The 17,968-nt window shown below is 45.9% G+C and overlaps 2 protein-coding genes across 5 annotated transcripts; one reads left to right on the top strand and one right to left on the bottom strand.

The window, feature by feature from the left end:
- Positions 1-612: 612 nt before the first annotated feature.
- Positions 613-6,528, bottom strand: LOC118318840 (GDP-L-fucose synthase-like). 2 transcript variants are annotated; one of them, XM_035648866.2, is made up of 9 exons: positions 6,360-6,528; positions 6,158-6,272; positions 5,077-5,205; positions 4,903-4,976; positions 4,246-4,379; positions 3,766-3,897; positions 3,585-3,664; positions 3,312-3,411; positions 613-1,035 (listed from the first exon to the last, which is right to left on the bottom strand). In XM_035648866.2, exons 1-9 carry the CDS (start codon positions 6,491-6,493, stop codon positions 980-982), a joined length of 954 nt encoding a protein of 317 aa, XP_035504759.1. In that variant the 5' UTR covers positions 6,494-6,528; the 3' UTR covers positions 613-979. The 2 variants fall into 2 exon arrangements, with proteins under 2 accessions (XP_035504759.1, XP_035504758.1); XM_035648865.2 differs by lacking the exon at positions 613-1,035 and adding an exon at positions 2,824-3,213 and having other exon boundaries at positions 6,360-6,527.
- A 3,734-nt stretch (positions 6,529-10,262) lies between these two features.
- Positions 10,263-17,808, top strand: bmb (brambleberry). 3 transcript variants are annotated; one of them, XM_035648854.2, is made up of 13 exons: positions 10,263-10,415; positions 11,842-12,113; positions 13,167-13,295; positions 13,393-13,578; positions 13,677-13,899; positions 14,660-14,776; positions 14,881-15,060; positions 15,571-15,777; positions 15,884-16,034; positions 16,704-16,750; positions 16,841-16,977; positions 17,299-17,420; positions 17,508-17,808. In XM_035648854.2, the coding sequence occupies exons 2-13, from the start codon at positions 11,844-11,846 to the stop codon at positions 17,635-17,637; spliced, it is 1,899 nt and encodes a 632-aa protein (XP_035504747.2). In that variant the 5' UTR covers positions 10,263-10,415; positions 11,842-11,843; the 3' UTR covers positions 17,638-17,808. The 3 variants fall into 3 exon arrangements, with proteins under 3 accessions (XP_035504747.2, XP_047192922.1, XP_047192921.1); XM_047336966.1 differs by having other exon boundaries at positions 10,338-10,472; XM_047336965.1 differs by having other exon boundaries at positions 10,364-10,510.
- Positions 17,809-17,968: the final 160 nt, after the last annotated feature.

The following is a 17,968-nucleotide window of genomic DNA, read 5'->3' as shown; positions in this document are numbered from 1 at the left end:
TCAAATCTGAAGGATGGCTGCGGTCGAATAATATTATTGGAGCTGCAATAATCGATTAGTAATTCATTACTAAATTCATCGGCAACTAGTTTGATAGTCAAAGTTCTGATTTCAGCTTCTTAAATGTGAATATTTCCTGGTTTCTTTGCTCCTCTGTGACAGTGAACTGAATATCTTTGGTGTGAAAAAGTGAAAACATCATCTTGAGGTTTCACGATCAACATTTTTCACCATTTTATGGACCAAACAACTAATTGATTAATCGAGAAAAACACACATTAATAGATTATGAAAGGAATCGTTAGTTGCAGCCATTAATATTTTTGGTATAATATTTTTTTTATTATTATTGTTTTCCTTTTAAGAGTCCAAACGAGCCAGTCTACACTTCTTCATTGATATCGTTGTCCACCTAAATGAACTGATAAAAAATATATAATTATTTAACCCTGCTTCTTGACAAAAATCCCCACCTTTTATTTTAATTTTGTCAAATAAAGTATTGATTTTATATCAGAGTTGAAATGGGGGGGGGGGGGGGGGGGGGGGGGGGGGGGGGGGGGGTCATGAAACACAAAGACCAGTTACAGGTTAGATAAACAGGCTAACTCTTGCCCCCAAGCGATTCACTTTTGCTTCCTCTGGTCTGCTGTGCTGAAATGATAACTATCAACAGAACGAAAAGAGTGCTTACAGTACAATATCAAATTAAAGAGGCATCAAACTTAATTAATCAAAATAAAAGAAATAAAAAAACATGGTTTTACCCTGGAATTAGTATACACATGGTATTCTTTTCCTGGCAATTCCTCATCCAAGTGTTTTTCATATCGTATCTAACCTACAAAATGCTCACAGCTCACAAAATGAGCATGGGTACAGCATAAAACATTTGATTTTGCTCGGTGCCAACGTGAAGAGAAGAAGACACACCGTAGCCTTCGACTACCCGGCCATTCTGCTCAAGCCTCTCGTCGCTTCACTTGCGGGCGCTGTCGTAGTTGGCGACAAACCAATCGCAGGTTTCCTTCACAGCTGTGAATGAGAAACGAGAGGAGGCGAGATCAGACGCAGAGCAGACGTCATCCAGCAGATACAGTAACGTGACAAGAAACCCAAGTCACCTTGTTTGAAGGGCGTGAATTTCGAAGTCTGGCCGGTAGCGACGCAGCTTTGCGTCGTTGGCCGTCCTTTTCAGCAGCATTCTGGATGTGGTGTGTATGATGTTTGATCTTTTTTTTTTAAGATGGAGAGAGCTGCACATGGTTGTAAACATGATGCAATAATAAAACTTTCATTCATTCATTCATTCATATTGAAGGTGGTCCACACTGAGACTTGCCCAGACATGTCTGCTCTCCCCCTGACACTGCCTCTATTGAAAATCATGAAGGGGATGAAAAAAAAGAAAGAACTATAAATAATGTTTTAAAAAATGAGGAGCAGGTAAATTGAGAAAGATGTTCATATATATGTTTGTTATCAGTGTAGTTTAAGCAGAAGAGATTTTTTTTAAATGCACAAAAGTTTGGCCTCTTCCTTCTTCAGTGAACAAAAGAAAATAGAAAAACAACATTTCTAACTTTTCATCGCAGAGACCACTTTTTTTAACACAAATATGCAAGTAGGATGAATTATGGACATGAAAAATCAACTGGTCGTTCTTCACACGCTGGATTAAATTCATCGTTCAGACTTGTACCTGTCGTTCTCACTTGTACCTGTCGTTCACACTTGTACCTGTAGTTCACACTTGTACCTGTTGTTCACACTTGTACGTGTCGTTCTCACTTGTACCTGTCGTTCTCACTTGTACGTGTCGTTCTCACTTGTACCTGTCGTTCTCACTTGTACCTGTCGTTCTCACTTGTACCTGTCGTTCACACTTGTACCTGTAGTTCACACTTGTACCTGTCGTTCTCACTTGTACGTGTCGTTCTCACTTGTACCTGTCGTTCTCACTTGTACGTGTCGTTCCCACTTGTACCTGTTGTTCACACTTGTACCTGTAGGTCACACTTGTACGTGTCGTTCTCACTTGTACGTGTCGTTCTCACTTGTACCTGTTGTTCACACTTGTACGTGTCGTTCTCACTTGTACCTGTAGTTCACACTTGTACCTGTCATTCTCACTTGTACCTGTCGTTCTCACTTGTACGTGTCGTTCCCACTTGTACCTGTTGTTCACACTTGTACCTGTAGGTCACACTGGTACGTGTCGTTCTCACTTGTACGTGTCGTTCTCACTTGTACCTGTTGTTCACACTGGTACGTGTCGTTCACACTTGTACCTGTCGTTCTCACTTGTACCTGTAGTTCACACTTGTACGTGTCGTTCTCACTTGTACCTGTCGTTCTCACTTGTACCTGTAGTTCACACTTGTACCTGTCATTCTCACTTGCACCTGTCGTTCTCACTTGCACCTGTCGTTCTCACTTGTACCTGTCGTTCTCACTTGTACGTGTCGTTCTCACTTGTACCTGTCGTTCTCACTTGTACCTGTCGTTCTCACTTGTACCTGTCGTTCACACTTGTACCTGTCGTTCTCACTTGTACCTGTCATTCTCACTTGTACGTGTCGTTCACACTTGTACGTGTCGTTCTCACTTGTACCTGTTGTTCGAACGTGCACGACGGTCGTGTGGCGCCCGGTTCTCCCGCACAGCTGATCGGAATGACGGAGAAACGTCTGATCGTCCAGAGCCGTTTAATGAGAGTCGCGACAGCGGAAGTCCGAGACGCGGACTTCCGATACTTCCCGGAAGTTCCTGGCGTCACATCGAATTCAATATTAAAGAAATAATACAGATGAACTCAGGACATGTGGGATATAGAGCAGTATTTATTTTATTGGAAGAGACCGGGATTATTAGAAAAATATAGAGAAGTTATTTTTTTCTAAAAATGTGCTTTTCCTATATTTATTTTGTTGTTGTTGTTTATTTTATTATTTTCTGTTTTTTCTCATACAGTAGAATAGACCATTCTGATCCACACTCCATTTCAGAAGGTGGCAGTAATGAACATCAAAAGTTGTTTGCCAACCGCCACAAAAGGGAAAAATGTTGTGCGCTGAACAACAATCTATAAACTTCACACACTTTGGGTCAATAAAAAAAAAAAACAGTCCCAACTGGAAATGTGGCCAACTTCACTTCACTTGCGAGCGGTGTCGTAGTTGGCGACAAACCAATCGCAGGTTTCCTTCATAGCTGTGAATGAGAAACGGGAGGAAGTGAGGGAACGATGCAGACACACAGACGCAGTCACGTGAGAAGAAGAAGAAAAAAACCCAAAAAACAAATCCCACCTTGTTTGAAGGGCGTGAATTTGAAGTCTGGACGGTAGCGGCACAGCTTGGCGTTGCTCGCCGTCTTTTTGAATTGGCCATCAGATTTACTGGTGTCGTACTGTCGGTCCAGGGTCAAGGGAATATAAAAAAATACAAAACAAAGAGCGGTAATATCTTGCGTTCGCCATATCCGAGTCCGTTTACAACAGAGCCAAACCGTTTTCACAAAAATCACACAAACAAATACATAACAGATTCAGGATAAAATAAGGTGCAGGACTTAAAGGATACTTCAACTGCCCCTTCGAAGCCCATCGCCTGGACGACTGCGTCCGCCGCCTCCTTGATGGACACCTCGTCTTCCTCTCCAACTGCAACCAACAAGAATTCACACAGTTGATTTACACGTCACGGCTTCACCATCCCCGTGTGTGTGTGTGTGTGTGTGTGTGTGTGTGTGTGACAAACTCACCCGAGAGGATGATCGGTTCCACCTCCTTGTAGTCGCACAAGACCCAGAGGAAGAGACGAGCCAGGTCCAGAGAGTAGATGAACTGTCGTCGAGGCTTTCCAGAGCCCCAGACCACGAGGGGCTTTCCCTCCTCTGGTGAAACAAAACCACACGCAGAAAAAAGGTGAATGATTTCAATGAATCCAAGTAACTTCCTCCTTGTCTTTAAGGGACGCACCAGTCCAACACCAACCTGATTAATGTGGAGCCCTGGGAGGGACATGAAGAAGAAGAAGAAAAAAAGAGACCTAATTTTGCGAGATCCAGCAAAAAGGTTGTAACGTAACGAATGCTAAATGCTTACGATTTTAACCAGGACTGCAAGGAGCAACTGGACTTGGTTGTAATTTCTTTAAGTCGTTTCACCTTCATCTAAGAGGCTTCTTCAGTTCTTGGATAAGAGGTGAAACGTCTTTAAGAAAAATTGGATTTATGACTTACTTTTAGCGGTGTACGTCTTGTGGATGAGACCGGGCACCACATGACCGTCGTCAATGCAAAAGTTGTCATGAGGCCCAAACACGTTGGTGGGGATCACAGCTGTGTAGAAGCGGCCGTGCTCCTGAAAGTACGCCCTGTGACACACACACACACACACACACACACACACACTTTTAACCACTTTTTGTGACTGGACAATTTACAATGTGTTTTTCTTTTATGAAAATATCCATCCAATCATAAGCATTGGATTTGCCATTGCTGTGAGGCCACAGTGCTATCCGTGATTGAAAAACACATGTGACAAATATCAGTCCGCCAACTATGTCCGATTTCTTTTCCTTTTTTTTTAAATCACGATAACTTGAATCATTCCCATGGGAAAAAATTAAAATGTCAATGATCTCACAATATTCAAAATACAAAATTCCAGAATCTGCGCCAACATTTCTATGGGCTCCGTCTTGAGCCGTGTCCCATCCTTCCACCGACAACATTCCAACGTTTACTCTAAAAAACACATCACCGCTGCTCCGTTCTCGCCCGCAACCCACACTGCTGCGGAGTTTCGGAAGAGACGTACGGAAAAACGATGGCGCAGATGGCCGAGTTCGTTAGTGTGGACGGGGGATTTATACTGATACTGAGTTCCCGTACCTGTTATGAATATCGATCATTCTCTTTGCATAGGAATAACCGAAGTTTGACTCGTGAGGTGGACCGTTGTGGAGCTGGTGCAACAAAGACAACAAAAGGAAAAAGAAGTTTTGTCAGCATGTACACAACAACAGGCCGTGGTGCAGCCTGAACGTCAGAGACTCTTTACTGTACCATGGTCTCGTCGATGGGATAGGTGGTCTTATCTGGAAAGATGCAGGTGGACAGGCACGACACCACCTTGATGGCGCCCACTTCGTGTGCCGCGTTCAGCACGTTATCGTTGATGTACACATTGTTCCTCTGAAAGGGAACAAGACACATCAGGAACGGACACAGATCATCTGACAGTAACGGTCAGATTACTGGATTAACAAATAACGTTTCCTGTAAAAGCTGCGCAGCCTTTATCGACAGTGAAAGCCGATACCCTCATACCCTAAACAAAGGGTCTAACTTCAACCGTGGGTCGGCCGGTGTTTCTGGTATGACTTTTACCCCATTTAATTATTACTTTATCGCGTAATATTATGACCTATTTCATTAAATTATGACTTCATTCATGAAATGTGATGTCTTCCCATTGAATTACGACTTTATTTCCGTAATATTATAAACATTTTCCCATTAAATTGTGACTTTATTGTTGCGAGTACGACTTTATTGCAATTTTATTCAGAGAATTTTTTTTGCAGACTTGGCCCCAATTGTCAATCGGGCTGTTGACAGGCCAATGTTTTTTTCTGTTATCATGAAGGTTACTGTTGAGTCTTCTCAGGCACCAAGAAAGTCAGCTCATCTATGTCGAGCCTAAACAATCAATGAGCGACATTACTCTAAAATAAATCCACTACAGAGACCGGGGATGGGCAGACTATCTCGGGACGCCGGACACTGTGAACCTGTTGATCTGCGTAGCGAACCAGAAGTCTCCTCAATATTGAGCTCTTATAAAAACACATCTACTTAAGACATCCACGTTTTTTTTTTCCGTCTCCCTGAATCAGTATCCACTCCGCCAATTATTCCGCTTTAGCTGAGTCTGGCGAACAGGACCCTAAGTTATTCCATTTCAGTTGCCATGGTGATTAGCCTCAGTAACGAGGTGAACCCGCTTTGTGGGACTGAAAACCTGAAGTTATCTCGAAAACCGCAAATCCTGCCTCGTCGTACAGGCTCTAGTTTATTTTCATTTCCTGTAAATGCTGCGCAACCTTTACCAGCAAGGACGGCAGAGGAGCAAACCTGCACGTACCCAAAAGTCCAGGTTGTACTTCATGTTCCTGTAAAGTCCTCCGACCATAGCGGCCAGGTGGATGACGTGGGTCGGCCGATGCTTCTGGAACAGTGCCAGCGTCTCCTCCGCTTTCCTGAGGAGAGGTCGTGGACAGCATGGGGGAGAGGTCAGTTAACAGCGATTACACATCGGCCGTGTTCAGAGAAGGTGCGAGTCTCACATGAGGTCGGCATCCTTGGAGGAGAGGAAGATCCACTCCTCCCCCTCCTTGGCCCCCCGCTCCTCTTTGACCACATGCTGTATGGCCTGGCCCACCAGGCCGGACCCTCCCGTCACCAGCACCTTCATCGACATGGTGCGATTGCCCTGGACACAAAGGCACAAAAATACTGACTGTGGCAAACAAAGCAGGAAACAATAACAACAACAATGGTGGAGAGATGGAGGGATGAAGGGTCGAGGGATGAGGGGATGAGGGATGAAGGGTCGAGGGATTAGGGGATGAGGGATGAAGGGTCGAGGGATTAGGGGATGAGGGATGAAGGGTCGAGCGATGAGGGGATGAGGGATTAGGGGATGAGGGATGAAGGGTCGAGGGATTAGGGGATGAGGGATGAAGGGTCGAGGGATTAGGGGATGAGGGGTGAAGGGTCGAGGGATGAAGGGATGAGGGATGAAGGGTCGAGGGATGAGGGATGAAGGGTCGAGGGATTAGGGGATGAGGGATGAAGGGTCGAGGGATGAGGGGATGAGGGATGAAGGGTCGAGGGATGAAGGGATGAGGGATGAAGGTTTGCGGGATGAGGGGTCGAGGGATGAGGGGTCGAGGGATGAAGGGATGAGGGATGAAGGGTCGAGGGATGAAGGGATGAGGGATGAAGGGTCGAGGGATGAAGGGATGAGGGATGAAGGGTCGAGGGATGAAGGGATGAGGGGTGAAGGGATGAGGGATGAAGGGATGAGGGGTGAAGGGATGAGGGATGAAGGGTCGAGGGGTGAAGGGATGAGGGATGAAGGGTAGAGGGATGAAGAGATGAGGGATGAAGGGTCGAGGGATGAAGGAATGAGGGATGAAGGGTCGAGGGATGAAGGGATGAGGGATGAAGGGTCGAGGGATGAAGGGATGAGGGATGAAGGGTCGAGGGATGAAGAGATGAGGGATGAAGGGTCGAGGGATGAAGGGATGAGGGATGAAGGGTCGAGGGATGAAGGGATGAGGGGGGGGAGAGACGGAACAGTTGAGCTTAAATACTTTATGTACGGAAATGATCGGAGTTTGAGGCGTGGCCCTTGTTCCCGAACTAAGTTATTAAACTTCATTTCACGCACAATTCATCTAACCTCGGAAGACGTCGACGCTCTCTGCGTAGCATTCTTCGTCTATTCACCGATAGAGTCGTATGAAAAAATTATACAACAAGCACCTCCTCTTGCAGACTTTCAGGAGTTTGGATGATAAATGGAGTCAGCAGGTCTGCAATGTGTGACACGGACAGCTTTAAATGTGATTTTTTTAAATCCGTGGAGGGATGCTGGAATCGGAGGATGTCTGGTAATCTTGGAGGCGACTTCTCAACCACTACAACAACCAACCGGCAAATTTCTCAACAGCTGCGTATTAAATATCAATTCAGCAACTGTCTTGTATGCATACAATTCAGCGTTGAAAGCGCTCATCAAGCCCTCCTCTCCGCCACAGATTCTTTTTGAGAGGTCAGACAACACCTACTGCATCCACATCCAGGCGAGACCACGCTTAAATGGGAACACACATCTCTTACCTGGGCCATGACGTCAATTATGGAGGGAATTTCCCAGGTTTCCGAGGGGTCTGCAGAAAGACAAGTGGAAAGCAGCCGATGAGCAGTTTCAGCGGGACACGTTTGTTTCCAGACGCGGTTCACAGCACGGAAGGAAGACGAGTGAAGGTGAACATGGGTGCACAGTTTCTTTTGTACCCAGCAGCTACGAAACGGCCCTGAGGCGTCACACGTTTGGTTGTTGTAGAAGCAGAATGCTCTGAACCAAGGTCTTGTTTTGGCTATTTAGTATGTTGACGCAGACGTGTCCGTGTGTGAACCATCGAACATGTGACTTCTCAGGCGATCTGTTTCGTGGACTGTGGGAACAAAAGGACTGTGCACCCATGTGCACTTTGACTCGTCCTCGGTCTGTGCCGCGGACCACATCTCGAAACAAACGTCTCCCGCTGAAACTGCTCATCGGCTGCTTCCACTTGTATTTCTGCCGACCTCCTGAAACCTGACAAATTCCTTACATTGTTCACGACAAAGACACCTCTGCGTCACCATACTACATAGCCTGAAGGGGCGGATCTACAGGGGGGCAAGGGGGGGCTGCCCCCCTACTGTAGAGACCTCCCCCCCCCCCCCCCCCCCCCCCCCGCCACTATGTCCACCATTTTCTAAAAAGCATTGTTGAAACAAACAATAAATTGACCAAAAGTGAATACGTGTAAATGTAATTCAGGCCCCTCAAATACATGGCTACGGCCCTGCGTCAGACGCGCAAAGCGGCCGCTCACACACACATGAGGCTGCACAAATGAAACCAGGTATATATATATACCAGGGGGATATTGCCAGTTTTTTTGCGAATACAATTCAGAGAAGTGCACAGGAGGAAGAGAAGGACACATCGGCATGATTATGCATCAACGTGACTTTGTTTGATTCCGCGAATCTCAAAGGAATTTGTGCCAAAATGGCACCTGCGGTAATTTCTAATAATCTTATCTGTGTCAGCCCAGATCCTCCCCCCGCTGTTGAGAAACCTGCAGCGTTCATCGTTAAAGAAGTGTGTTAATGACTCTGATGTGGTTATACACTTTATACAGAATAGACGGAATAAAACAGTTTGCCAGTCTGGTGGAACGTGCTCGGAGACTCCGGTACCTTCTACCAGATGGCAGGAGGCTGAGGAGGCTGTGTGACGGGTCGCGAAGCTAGCGTAGCTAGCGTAGCTACGCTAACGTTAGTTAACGTGGATGTGTGACAGCTGAACTGGAACCACAACACGGACTTTTAGGGCTATTTCCACTTTGATCTCCACGTTTCGACTTTAATCTGGACATTTTGACTTTAATCAGGACATTTCGACATAAATCTCGACATTTCGACTTTAATCTGGACATTTCGACTTTATTCTCCACATTTCAACTTTAATCTAAAATAAAATTCTTCCTCCTCATTGTTCTTCTCAGGCCTTGGCCCTAATTCTCTTCCGTAGTAACTACACAGGCATGTCGGTCTGCCGTATTGTAAATCGATAAGTGCAAATTTCCCTGCTCTAGAGCGCCGCCGCGCTGTAGAGGCGGTAATTAAAGGAACCGAAGGGACGGTTGCCTCATTCGATATGCGCATGGCACAAGCTCAGAGTTACTGCGACAGGCGGATGGACATTTATCAAAGCTGACCCGGTTCGCATCATGATTATAAGTTGTGCGTGAATGAAACTGTAAGCGGCCATCGCGTGCGCGTTGTATATCCCATGTTGTGGTCTAGAGAGACCCCTTGTGGATGTTTGGTGCAATTGACCATCATACTGTGTTCGTTTGGTTTCATCTGTGTTTCTTTAGAAACTAATTCTTCAGATAACCACAACATAACATAACACCACAGAGTGAATAAAGATGGTTCGCTGAACTCTTGGATTGCTGCAGTCTTTCTGACAGGGGACTTAGGCCAGACTTGTGTACACCCAGCAAATCAACATATCTTCCACACGATACATTCATTGACTAATAACTGCCAAAAATCGCAGTTCTGTCGCTCTGAATAATGGATTCAAAATCGCACGCCAAGAACTTCTTCTTCTTCTTTTCCTTTTTTTGTGGCGGTTGGCAAACAACTTTTAGATGTTCATTACTGCCACCTTCTGAAATGGAGTGTGGACCCGAATGGTCTATTCTACTGTACGAGAAAAAACTGAAAACAATACAAAACAACAAAAAAAAACCAGAAACAAACAAATTTAAATAATTTTTTAAAAAAACAACCTCTATATTTTTCTAATAATCCCGGTCTCTTCCAATAACATAAATACTGCTCTATATCCCACATGTCCTGAGTTCATCTGTATTATTTCTTTAATATTGAATTCGATGTGACGCCAGGAACTTCCGGGAAGTATCGGAACTTCCGCTGTCGCGACTCTCATTAAACGGCTCTGGACGATCAGACGTTTCTCCGTCATTCCGATCAGCTGTGCGGGAGAACCGGGCGCCACACGACCGTCGTGCACGTTCGAACAACAGGTACAAGTGAGAACGACACGTACAAGTGAGAACGACAGGTACAAGTGAGAACGACAGGTACAAGTGAGAACGACACGTACAAGTGAGAACGACAGGTACAAGTGAGAACGATGAATTTAATCCAGCGTGTGAAGAACGACCAGTTGATTTTTCATGTCCATAATTCATCCTACTTGCATATTTGTGTTAAAAAAAGTGGTCTCTGCGATGAAAAGTTAGAAATGTGTTGTTTTTCTATTTTCTTTTGTGCACTGAAGAAGGAACAGGCCAAACTTTTGTGCATTTGAAAAAAAAATCTCTCCTGCTTAAACTACACTGATAACAAACATATATATGAACATCTTTCTCAATTTACCTGCTCCTCGTTTTTTTAAATATTATTTATAGTTCTTTCTTTTTTTTCATCCCCTTCATGATTTTCAATAGAGGCAGTGTCAGGGGGAGAGCAGACATGTCTGGGCAAGTCTCAGTGTGGACCACCTTCAATATGAATGAATGAATGAATGAAAGTTTTATTATTGCTTCATGTTTACAACCATGTGCAGCTCTCTCCATCTTAAAAAAAAAAAGATCAAACATCATACACACCACATCCAGAATGCTGCAGATCATGAATGTTTTATGTGTAGATCCAACACGGTGGTTGTGTCGATGCTGCCATCTAGTGGCAAACTCCTTAAGTACGGTTGTTTTTTAAAAGTTCCACCCTCCACTCAAAAATGTGTTTTTCTTATTGTTTACAAAAAAGAAATGATGCGCCGATCCGAACCTTGTTAAACTTCGACTTCATAAACCTGCAACCGAGGCCCAACAGTCTCTCACGCACTCTTTTCTCTCTCCTCTTTCTTCAAGATCCATGAATCATTCCCTGGGAATCATTGGTGGAAATGTCGAAATGTCCCAAAAAAACCACCGCCTGGTCTCACAATGTCGCAGAATGCGCTGAAAAAAGAAAAATCCTGGTTCTGCCTCTTTGTCCGGACCCATTAGTGCCAACGTTTAATATGTCCCATCAAGAAGAAGAAGAAAAATTCGTTTTTTGCGTAATCTTGCTGACAAACAAACAAGAGCACTCAGAGAGCTGCAACAGTTAATCGATTAGTAATCGACTACTATATTCGTCGCAGAACTATTTTTGATAATCGATTAATCGGTCAAAGTTGTTTTTTATGCAAAAAAAAAAGGTTAAAATTCTCTGATTTCAGCTTCTTGAATTTGAATATTTTCTGGTTTCTCTGCTCCTCTGTGAGAGTGAACTAAATATCTTTGGTGTGTGGACAAAAACTAAACATCATCTCAGGGTTTTTGAAAGCACGATCGCCGTTCTTCGCCATTTCATGAACCAAACGACTAATCGATTAATCGATAATGAAACTAATGGGCAAAATCTGGCAGCGACATGTTCTCTCATCGTGCTCTGTTCCAGACATGGGCCGTCTCCCGATCCGCCGCCTTCGTTGTCTCCTGCTGATGGTGGCGTTGGCCTGTCGGTGTCCTGCAGCCAGTGGCCTGTTTGATTGGCTGCGGCGGACGGAGGCTCCACCCGCTTCTCCTCCTCCTCCTCCTCCAGCAGCAGCTGACGTCGCTCCGGCGCTTCTCGCAAAGGACGCTCGGTTTGAAATGGCCACGGTGGACGAGAAGTTTCTGGCCGAGGCGAAGCAGATGGAGCTGAGCCCGTTGGACGGATGTCACCACAAGGTCAAAATGCTCCTTGTACACTCATTGCCGGGGGAATCTGCCGATTGGTTTTTCTGTTGGGGGTCGATGCAAATACCAATACTGGGAAGGAAAAAAATACAGTAAATAAATATATCGGGCAAAATTTGTGAAAAGAATTTAAAAGATTCCTAAGATGTCACAGTTACAGTTCAACCATAAACTTTATTATAAATAACCATGAATTCAAAGAAAACACAAATGCTTTGAGATATATAGACCTTGAATGAAGAAAATATATATATATTTTTACATAAACTATAAAGCAGAGCCTGACCGATATGCATTTTTGGGGGCCGATGCCAATATCGATATTAGGCAGTAAAAGATTTCCGGTAAATTATATCGGCCGAAATATATATATATTAATCTGTCAATAATTTCTAGAATGTCGTTCTCAAACCTTTATGAAAAAAGAAATGTAATTGAGGCTTGATATTTTAGTTGAACCATAAACTTTATCAAAATGGAAACACAAATGCAACCAAATATAAATTACTTTAATTCCGGAAAAACATTTCTACTTTCTTTTTTTAGGAAACGTAAAATGTAAACATAAATGCACGTTTTGTCTGCATAGTTTATTCTGTAAAATAATTCATATCAGTAAAAAAAACCTGATATAAATATATATATATACATATATTACACGCCAACCAGTCGTATTTGCTACAATACAATGACAATAAAGGTATTCTCTTCTTTTCTATTTGATATCAGCAAACATAAATGTCGATACTGATATGTCCATGAAAGGCTCATATTTTTATCAGCCAACCAATATACTGGTCAGTCAAGTTTTCTGTCAAATGTCAGAAAGTAAAGAAAAAGTCAGGGGGGATTTGAAAGGTCTTGTTTTTCCGATTTCAAAGTCTAAATCCCAAATATCTACGACACAAAACACGTCGGCGAAGCTTCCACTAAAAGCATTTTGTATTCTTGCTCCAAAAAATGCCTCCCCCCTCCTCCTTTAATATCAAATTAGACATGAAAGTGTTGCGTTTCATTGTCTCTGTGGTTGCCTTCCTGTCGCAGGTGGTCGCCCGGCTGCGGGCGAGCTGCGACAGCCTCTCGGAGGAGCAGCTCGCGAAGCTCGGCGCGGAACTGTTCAACTGCCAGGCGGAGAGCGAGGGCCGTGGGACCTTCCCCTGCACAGACCAAATGGTAAACCCGCCAAGAAGGTTTTGTCTGCGAAAAAAGGTATTTCCCCCCCCACCCCCCCCCGCCCATGAGTCCGCGTTGACATGATGTGACATGTCAGTCTTTGAAGGAGTGCACGGCGGACATGGACTCGGACACGTGGAACGCCTACCACATAGTGAGCAACCGGGCGCGCTCCGTCTGCTACGCGACTCGCCAGCAGCTGTTCCGGCGCCGGGCCGAGCTCACGGTCAACGCTCTGATCTCCACCGCCACCAGCCAGCTGGACGCCATGAAGGACCTGAAGGTGGGGCCGGGTTCTCTGTCTCCGCCCTTGTTGGTTTGCTGCAGCTTCTCTGCCAGTGGACACTTTTTGTGGATCGTGGTGTGATTCTTTTTAAACAGGACGGCCAGCTGGAGTTGCGGGAGCTGACGGCCGCCTCCCTGGACAAGCTGCTGGACGGCCACAGCGCGCTGCAGAGCCAGCAGGGGCGGCTGTCCGAAGGCCAGGGGCAAATGGAGAGCTCGCTGAAGAACAACCTGGAGCGTCTGGGTCAGGAGAAGGCCCTCATCGCCTCCGGACAGGAGCTGGTGGCGCGGCTCATTCAGGGCATCACAAAGAGAATGGGTCAGTTGTGGAGAACACGGTTCCCAGAGCGCGTTGTCACGCCTCCTGGAATTCAGAAGATTTTTGACGACGTAACATCTCACGTACTTTCTTTGATTTTCAATTCAATTCCATTTTATTTGTATAGCGCCATATCACAACATACATTGTCTCAAGGCCCTTTACATAGTGAGGTCAATATTACAATATTACAGGGAAAACCCAACAGCTTTTTTTTGTTAATACAATACGTTTACATAAATTGTTCATATTTCACATCATGATAAATAATTATAGGACACCTGTGCCGGATCATTTTTAGTATTTCATGAGAAAACTTGAAGCCTAACCCTAACGGGACGTAGAGTTTTTAACTCTAAATTAGACCATAATGTACAAAATGAACATCGTGCTGAGTCGAAGAAGACTCAGAAACTAGAGATTGAACCATAAACTCCTCAGGAAAATGTTTAACTGACGTTTATAAATCAAAATCGAGAAGTCGAGTCGTTTTCTCGTCGACTTCTATAGAAACAACCAGTGGAGTCGCCCTCTGCTGGTCATTACAGAGAATACAGGCTGCAGGCTTCCGGACCCGGAACTCCAACGTTTCATTGAAATCTGAAACACCCTGCTAACGCAAAGACAACCTTGTTGTTTGGACATGATTATATCCCCAGCTTCTTTGAGTCGGACGTGTTTTTGCCATCATCTCTTTTCCTATGTCTCGGTGATCTCGTCCGAACTCGTGTTCACCCTCCCGTCCCGGCCTTCTCTTTAGAGAACGTGAGCGAGCATCTGCAGGTCCACGGCTCGGAGGTGCAGGACGGCCACAGGGCCATCGTCAAGGACCTCGCTGACGTCCGACACCAAGCTCAAGACATCTACCAGAAGATAGGTAATAAAAAAAAAAAACAGGCGTCTCAATCAAGCCATCGCATCGCTCACATCCGTGCCCTCTTGAATTTGTCCCTTCTTCCAACATCCCCTGCGGCCGAGCAGACCACAGCATGTCGGAGTTCCTGCAGTACCAGGACCAGACGTCGCAGTACTACGCCGACCTGATGGACAAGCTGGAGCGCATGAACAGCACGCTGGGGTTCATGCTGCACTACATGGACGACATGCAGCGCCGCATAGGGGAGAGACTCCACGTGATCCAGGGCTACCTGGGCTGGGCAGGTGAGACCCGGACGCGGCCGCACCGACAGGGCAACGGTGGAAGGGCGTCTGTTTTAACACTAAGGAAGACGGGACCAACGTCCCGAAACCTTCTTCTTCTTCTTCTTCTTCTTCTTCTTCTATGATCGCTTCAGCTGCCTTCTAATTTGACTTCCTGTGATTGGTCCGAAACCATCCCAAAAAATAGTGTTCACACTGCCAACGACACCGAGCGGCGGGTCCGAGTGATCCGGGCCGAGCACACATCTCTCTTTTGTTCGGACCAAAGTTTGGTCCGGAGCCTTTAACGCCTGCAATTTTGCTTCGTACCAAACTGGGAGAAGTCCGAAGGTTTTCAGTGAATGAGGTGCGTCAAGTACCGCGGACTCCACTTCAGAAGAAAAAAAACGCAGTCAAAGTGTCGTGTGTTTGCTCATTAACATCCCAGTCTTTGAAAATATAGTGCCGACCGTGTCCACAGTCAATATGAGATGCTCCACGTGATCAATGATGTTTCCCTTGTGCGAACAGGTTTGAGCCTGACGGCCATGTGGACGTGCGTCGCGCACGCCACCTACTTCGTGCTGTGCGCGGTGCTGCTGACGTTCCTGCGTTGTCCCGGTTTCTCCCGAGCGGTGCTGCTGCTCACCGTGCCGCTCAACGCGGCGGCCGAGCTCCACCAGCAGCCGGCGCTGGATCTCCGCGGCCTCAGCCTGCTGCTGCTCGCGCTCTCTCTGGGTACGCGACCTCAACGACAACGACGCCGCCGCAAATAAGACGTCTCCGATGTTGTTCATCTTCTCTCTCCAATGTTTGGTCACGGCGCGTCTCTCGTGTGTTGCAGGTCACTGGTTCGTCAATCGGCTGTGGGCGTGTTTCCGTCTCGGAGGCAAGCCGGCGGCCCCGCTGCCGCTGGCCCCGTGTGCTGCAGCGGAGCCGCAGAGGCACCAAGTTCCATCCTGCCGCTCGTATCCACCGTCCTCCACTCCGCAGAAGTGAGTCTGCAGCTGGTGACCACACTCTCCTGATTTAAAAGTCAAAAATGTTTTTAAAAGAACATATGAAGTAAAACGGAAGAGGACCCTCGGGTGACGTCTTCCCAACGTCTGAACTCATTCGACCAACAAGACGGTTGATTTACGCCGATGGAATCGGACATTTTCATTTAAGGTGCTCGTACGAGCTCCTGCTTGAAACATGACTCTGGAGCGATTATCAGCTATGATTATAATCATACAGATTTCATTTCCTGTTGATCGTCCGGTCCGATGAGAACACGTCGCAGCTGAGAATGAGGCCTTAATGATGTTACGTTGTAGCTCATTGATACGCCATGTCTTTCATAATTTAGCCCCGTTTCATGCCCATCCCAAACTAGGCCCGATTTTCTTTTTCAGCGAAGAGGAATACCAACGGTCTGAGCCAATCGGAGACAAAGGCCCGCCCCTTCTCTCTCTCTCTCTCTCTCTGATTGGGCTCAGACCATTGGTATTCTTCTTCGCTGTACGGTGGTGGGGGGAAAGAACAGAACGCTTCACACACAGACTGATTTTTACCACATCTGATCACTTGCTATTAGTAAAATGAAATGTCAGCAATTGTGCAGCAATACAAGATCTGTGCTCTTGAAGTGGATTTGATTGATGCAGTTCTTCTTTCATCAGAGATGAAACGGACGAGCTCGTGGAGCGCGACGACAGCTTCCTGTCAGGTGAGGGGATTTTTGAAAAATTTAGAAACAATCCCATCGGGAGTTTTTTTCCTGACTGAATGTTTGCTCGGGTCCCGTCCTCGCGTGCAGGAAACCTCGGCATGTCCGCAGTGTCTCCTCCTCCTCGTCACAGGAAGCCGATGCCGGAGTCCAGGTTTGTGCCGATAATCGGCGGATCCGACAACCAGTCGACTCCGAGACTCTCGTCGCGGCTCCAGTCAACAGCGGTGAGCACGTGTGTGTGTGTGTGTGTGTGTGTGTGTGTGTGTGTGTGTGTGTGTGTGTGTGTGTGTGTGTGTGTGTGTGTGTGTGTGTGTGTGTGTGTGTGTGTGTGTGTGTGTGTGTGTGTGTGTGTGTGTGTGTGTGTGTGTGTGTGTGTGTGTGTGTAATTTTCTCAGGGCATATTTTGACGGAAAAAAAATGAGTCATATTTACAGGGAAGGATATAATAAAGATTGTGGATGTGTGTGTGGTTCCTTAATGGGACTGTTGGACTCTCTACTGAGATGCAATAACAAATCTTGTGGCCTTTTTTTCTTCTCCCGTAGCCTCCGATTGACAACATACCTCCGAGGAACTTGGGGGGAATCTTTGACGCTGTGAACGACTCGCGCGATTTCGCGAATGACTCCCGGAGCGCGAGTCCGACCCCGTCGCTCGTCAGCAACAGGTCGTTGTTTTTACAGATGTGACCAAATCTGGATTGCTTCTACGCAACAAAACTGATCAGGATTTTCTTCCTCTCGTCCCGTGGCAGCTCTGTGTCGGGCCGTCAGCTGTGCAATGGAATCACCAAGACGGGGAAGGCCTGTAAGAAGAGAGCCGTGCTGGGACAGGAGTACTGCCGAGTCCACGAAGGAGGACACGCCTCCTACGTTCACTCCTGAACACGTTCCGACCGTTCCACTGTCTGTGGTCGAGGGGAGTGAAGCGTCACTGGCCTTAGGTTCAGTCCTTCAGCTTTGCGTTAAAAAATGTGCTTTCATATTTTTATTTTCATGTTGTAGTCTTTTTAAATGTACATTTTTAAGCGAATAAATTATTTCTTCACCTGTGAATCCACCTGTACATGTTTTCTAACATTCTCACAGCTCACAAAACATAATTCAGGTACGACACTTTTTTTTCAAAGGATATTGGGATGAGGGTGATTTTTTTTTTTTGAGTGGGATATTCATTGTACTGAGATTTGTGGTATATATAAGTAAGAGATACTGT

Source organism: Scophthalmus maximus, chromosome 13 (genome assembly GCF_022379125.1).
Source record: "Scophthalmus maximus strain ysfricsl-2021 chromosome 13, ASM2237912v1, whole genome shotgun sequence".
NCBI classification, from domain to species: Eukaryota; Metazoa; Chordata; class Actinopteri; order Pleuronectiformes; family Scophthalmidae; genus Scophthalmus; species Scophthalmus maximus.
This window is presented reverse-complemented; position numbering and strand designations above follow the sequence as displayed.

Bases quoted from the DNA above. Each gene is read 5' to 3' on its own strand.
- bmb (XM_035648854.2), top strand. From the start codon at position 11,844: ATGGGCCGTCTCCCGATCCGCCGCCTTCGTTGTCTCCTGCTGATGGTG. The intron at 15,061-15,570 runs GTGAGACCCGGA...TTGTGCGAACAG, and splicing joins GGGCTACCTGGGCTGGGCAG to GTTTGAGCCTGACGGCCATG. The intron at 16,035-16,703 runs GTGAGTCTGCAG...TTCTTTCATCAG, and splicing joins CCGTCCTCCACTCCGCAGAA to AGATGAAACGGACGAGCTCG.
- LOC118318840 (XM_035648866.2), bottom strand. From the start codon at position 6,493: ATGTCGATGAAGGTGCTGGTGACGGGAGGGTCCGGCCTGGTGGGCCAG. The intron at 3,898-4,245 runs GTAAGTCATAAA...TTGTTTCACCAG, and splicing joins CAAGACGTACACCGCTAAAA to AGGAGGGAAAGCCCCTCGTG. The intron at 3,412-3,584 runs GTATCCTTTAAG...CTGGACCGACAG, and splicing joins GCTTCGAAGGGGCAGTTGAA to TACGACACCAGTAAATCTGA.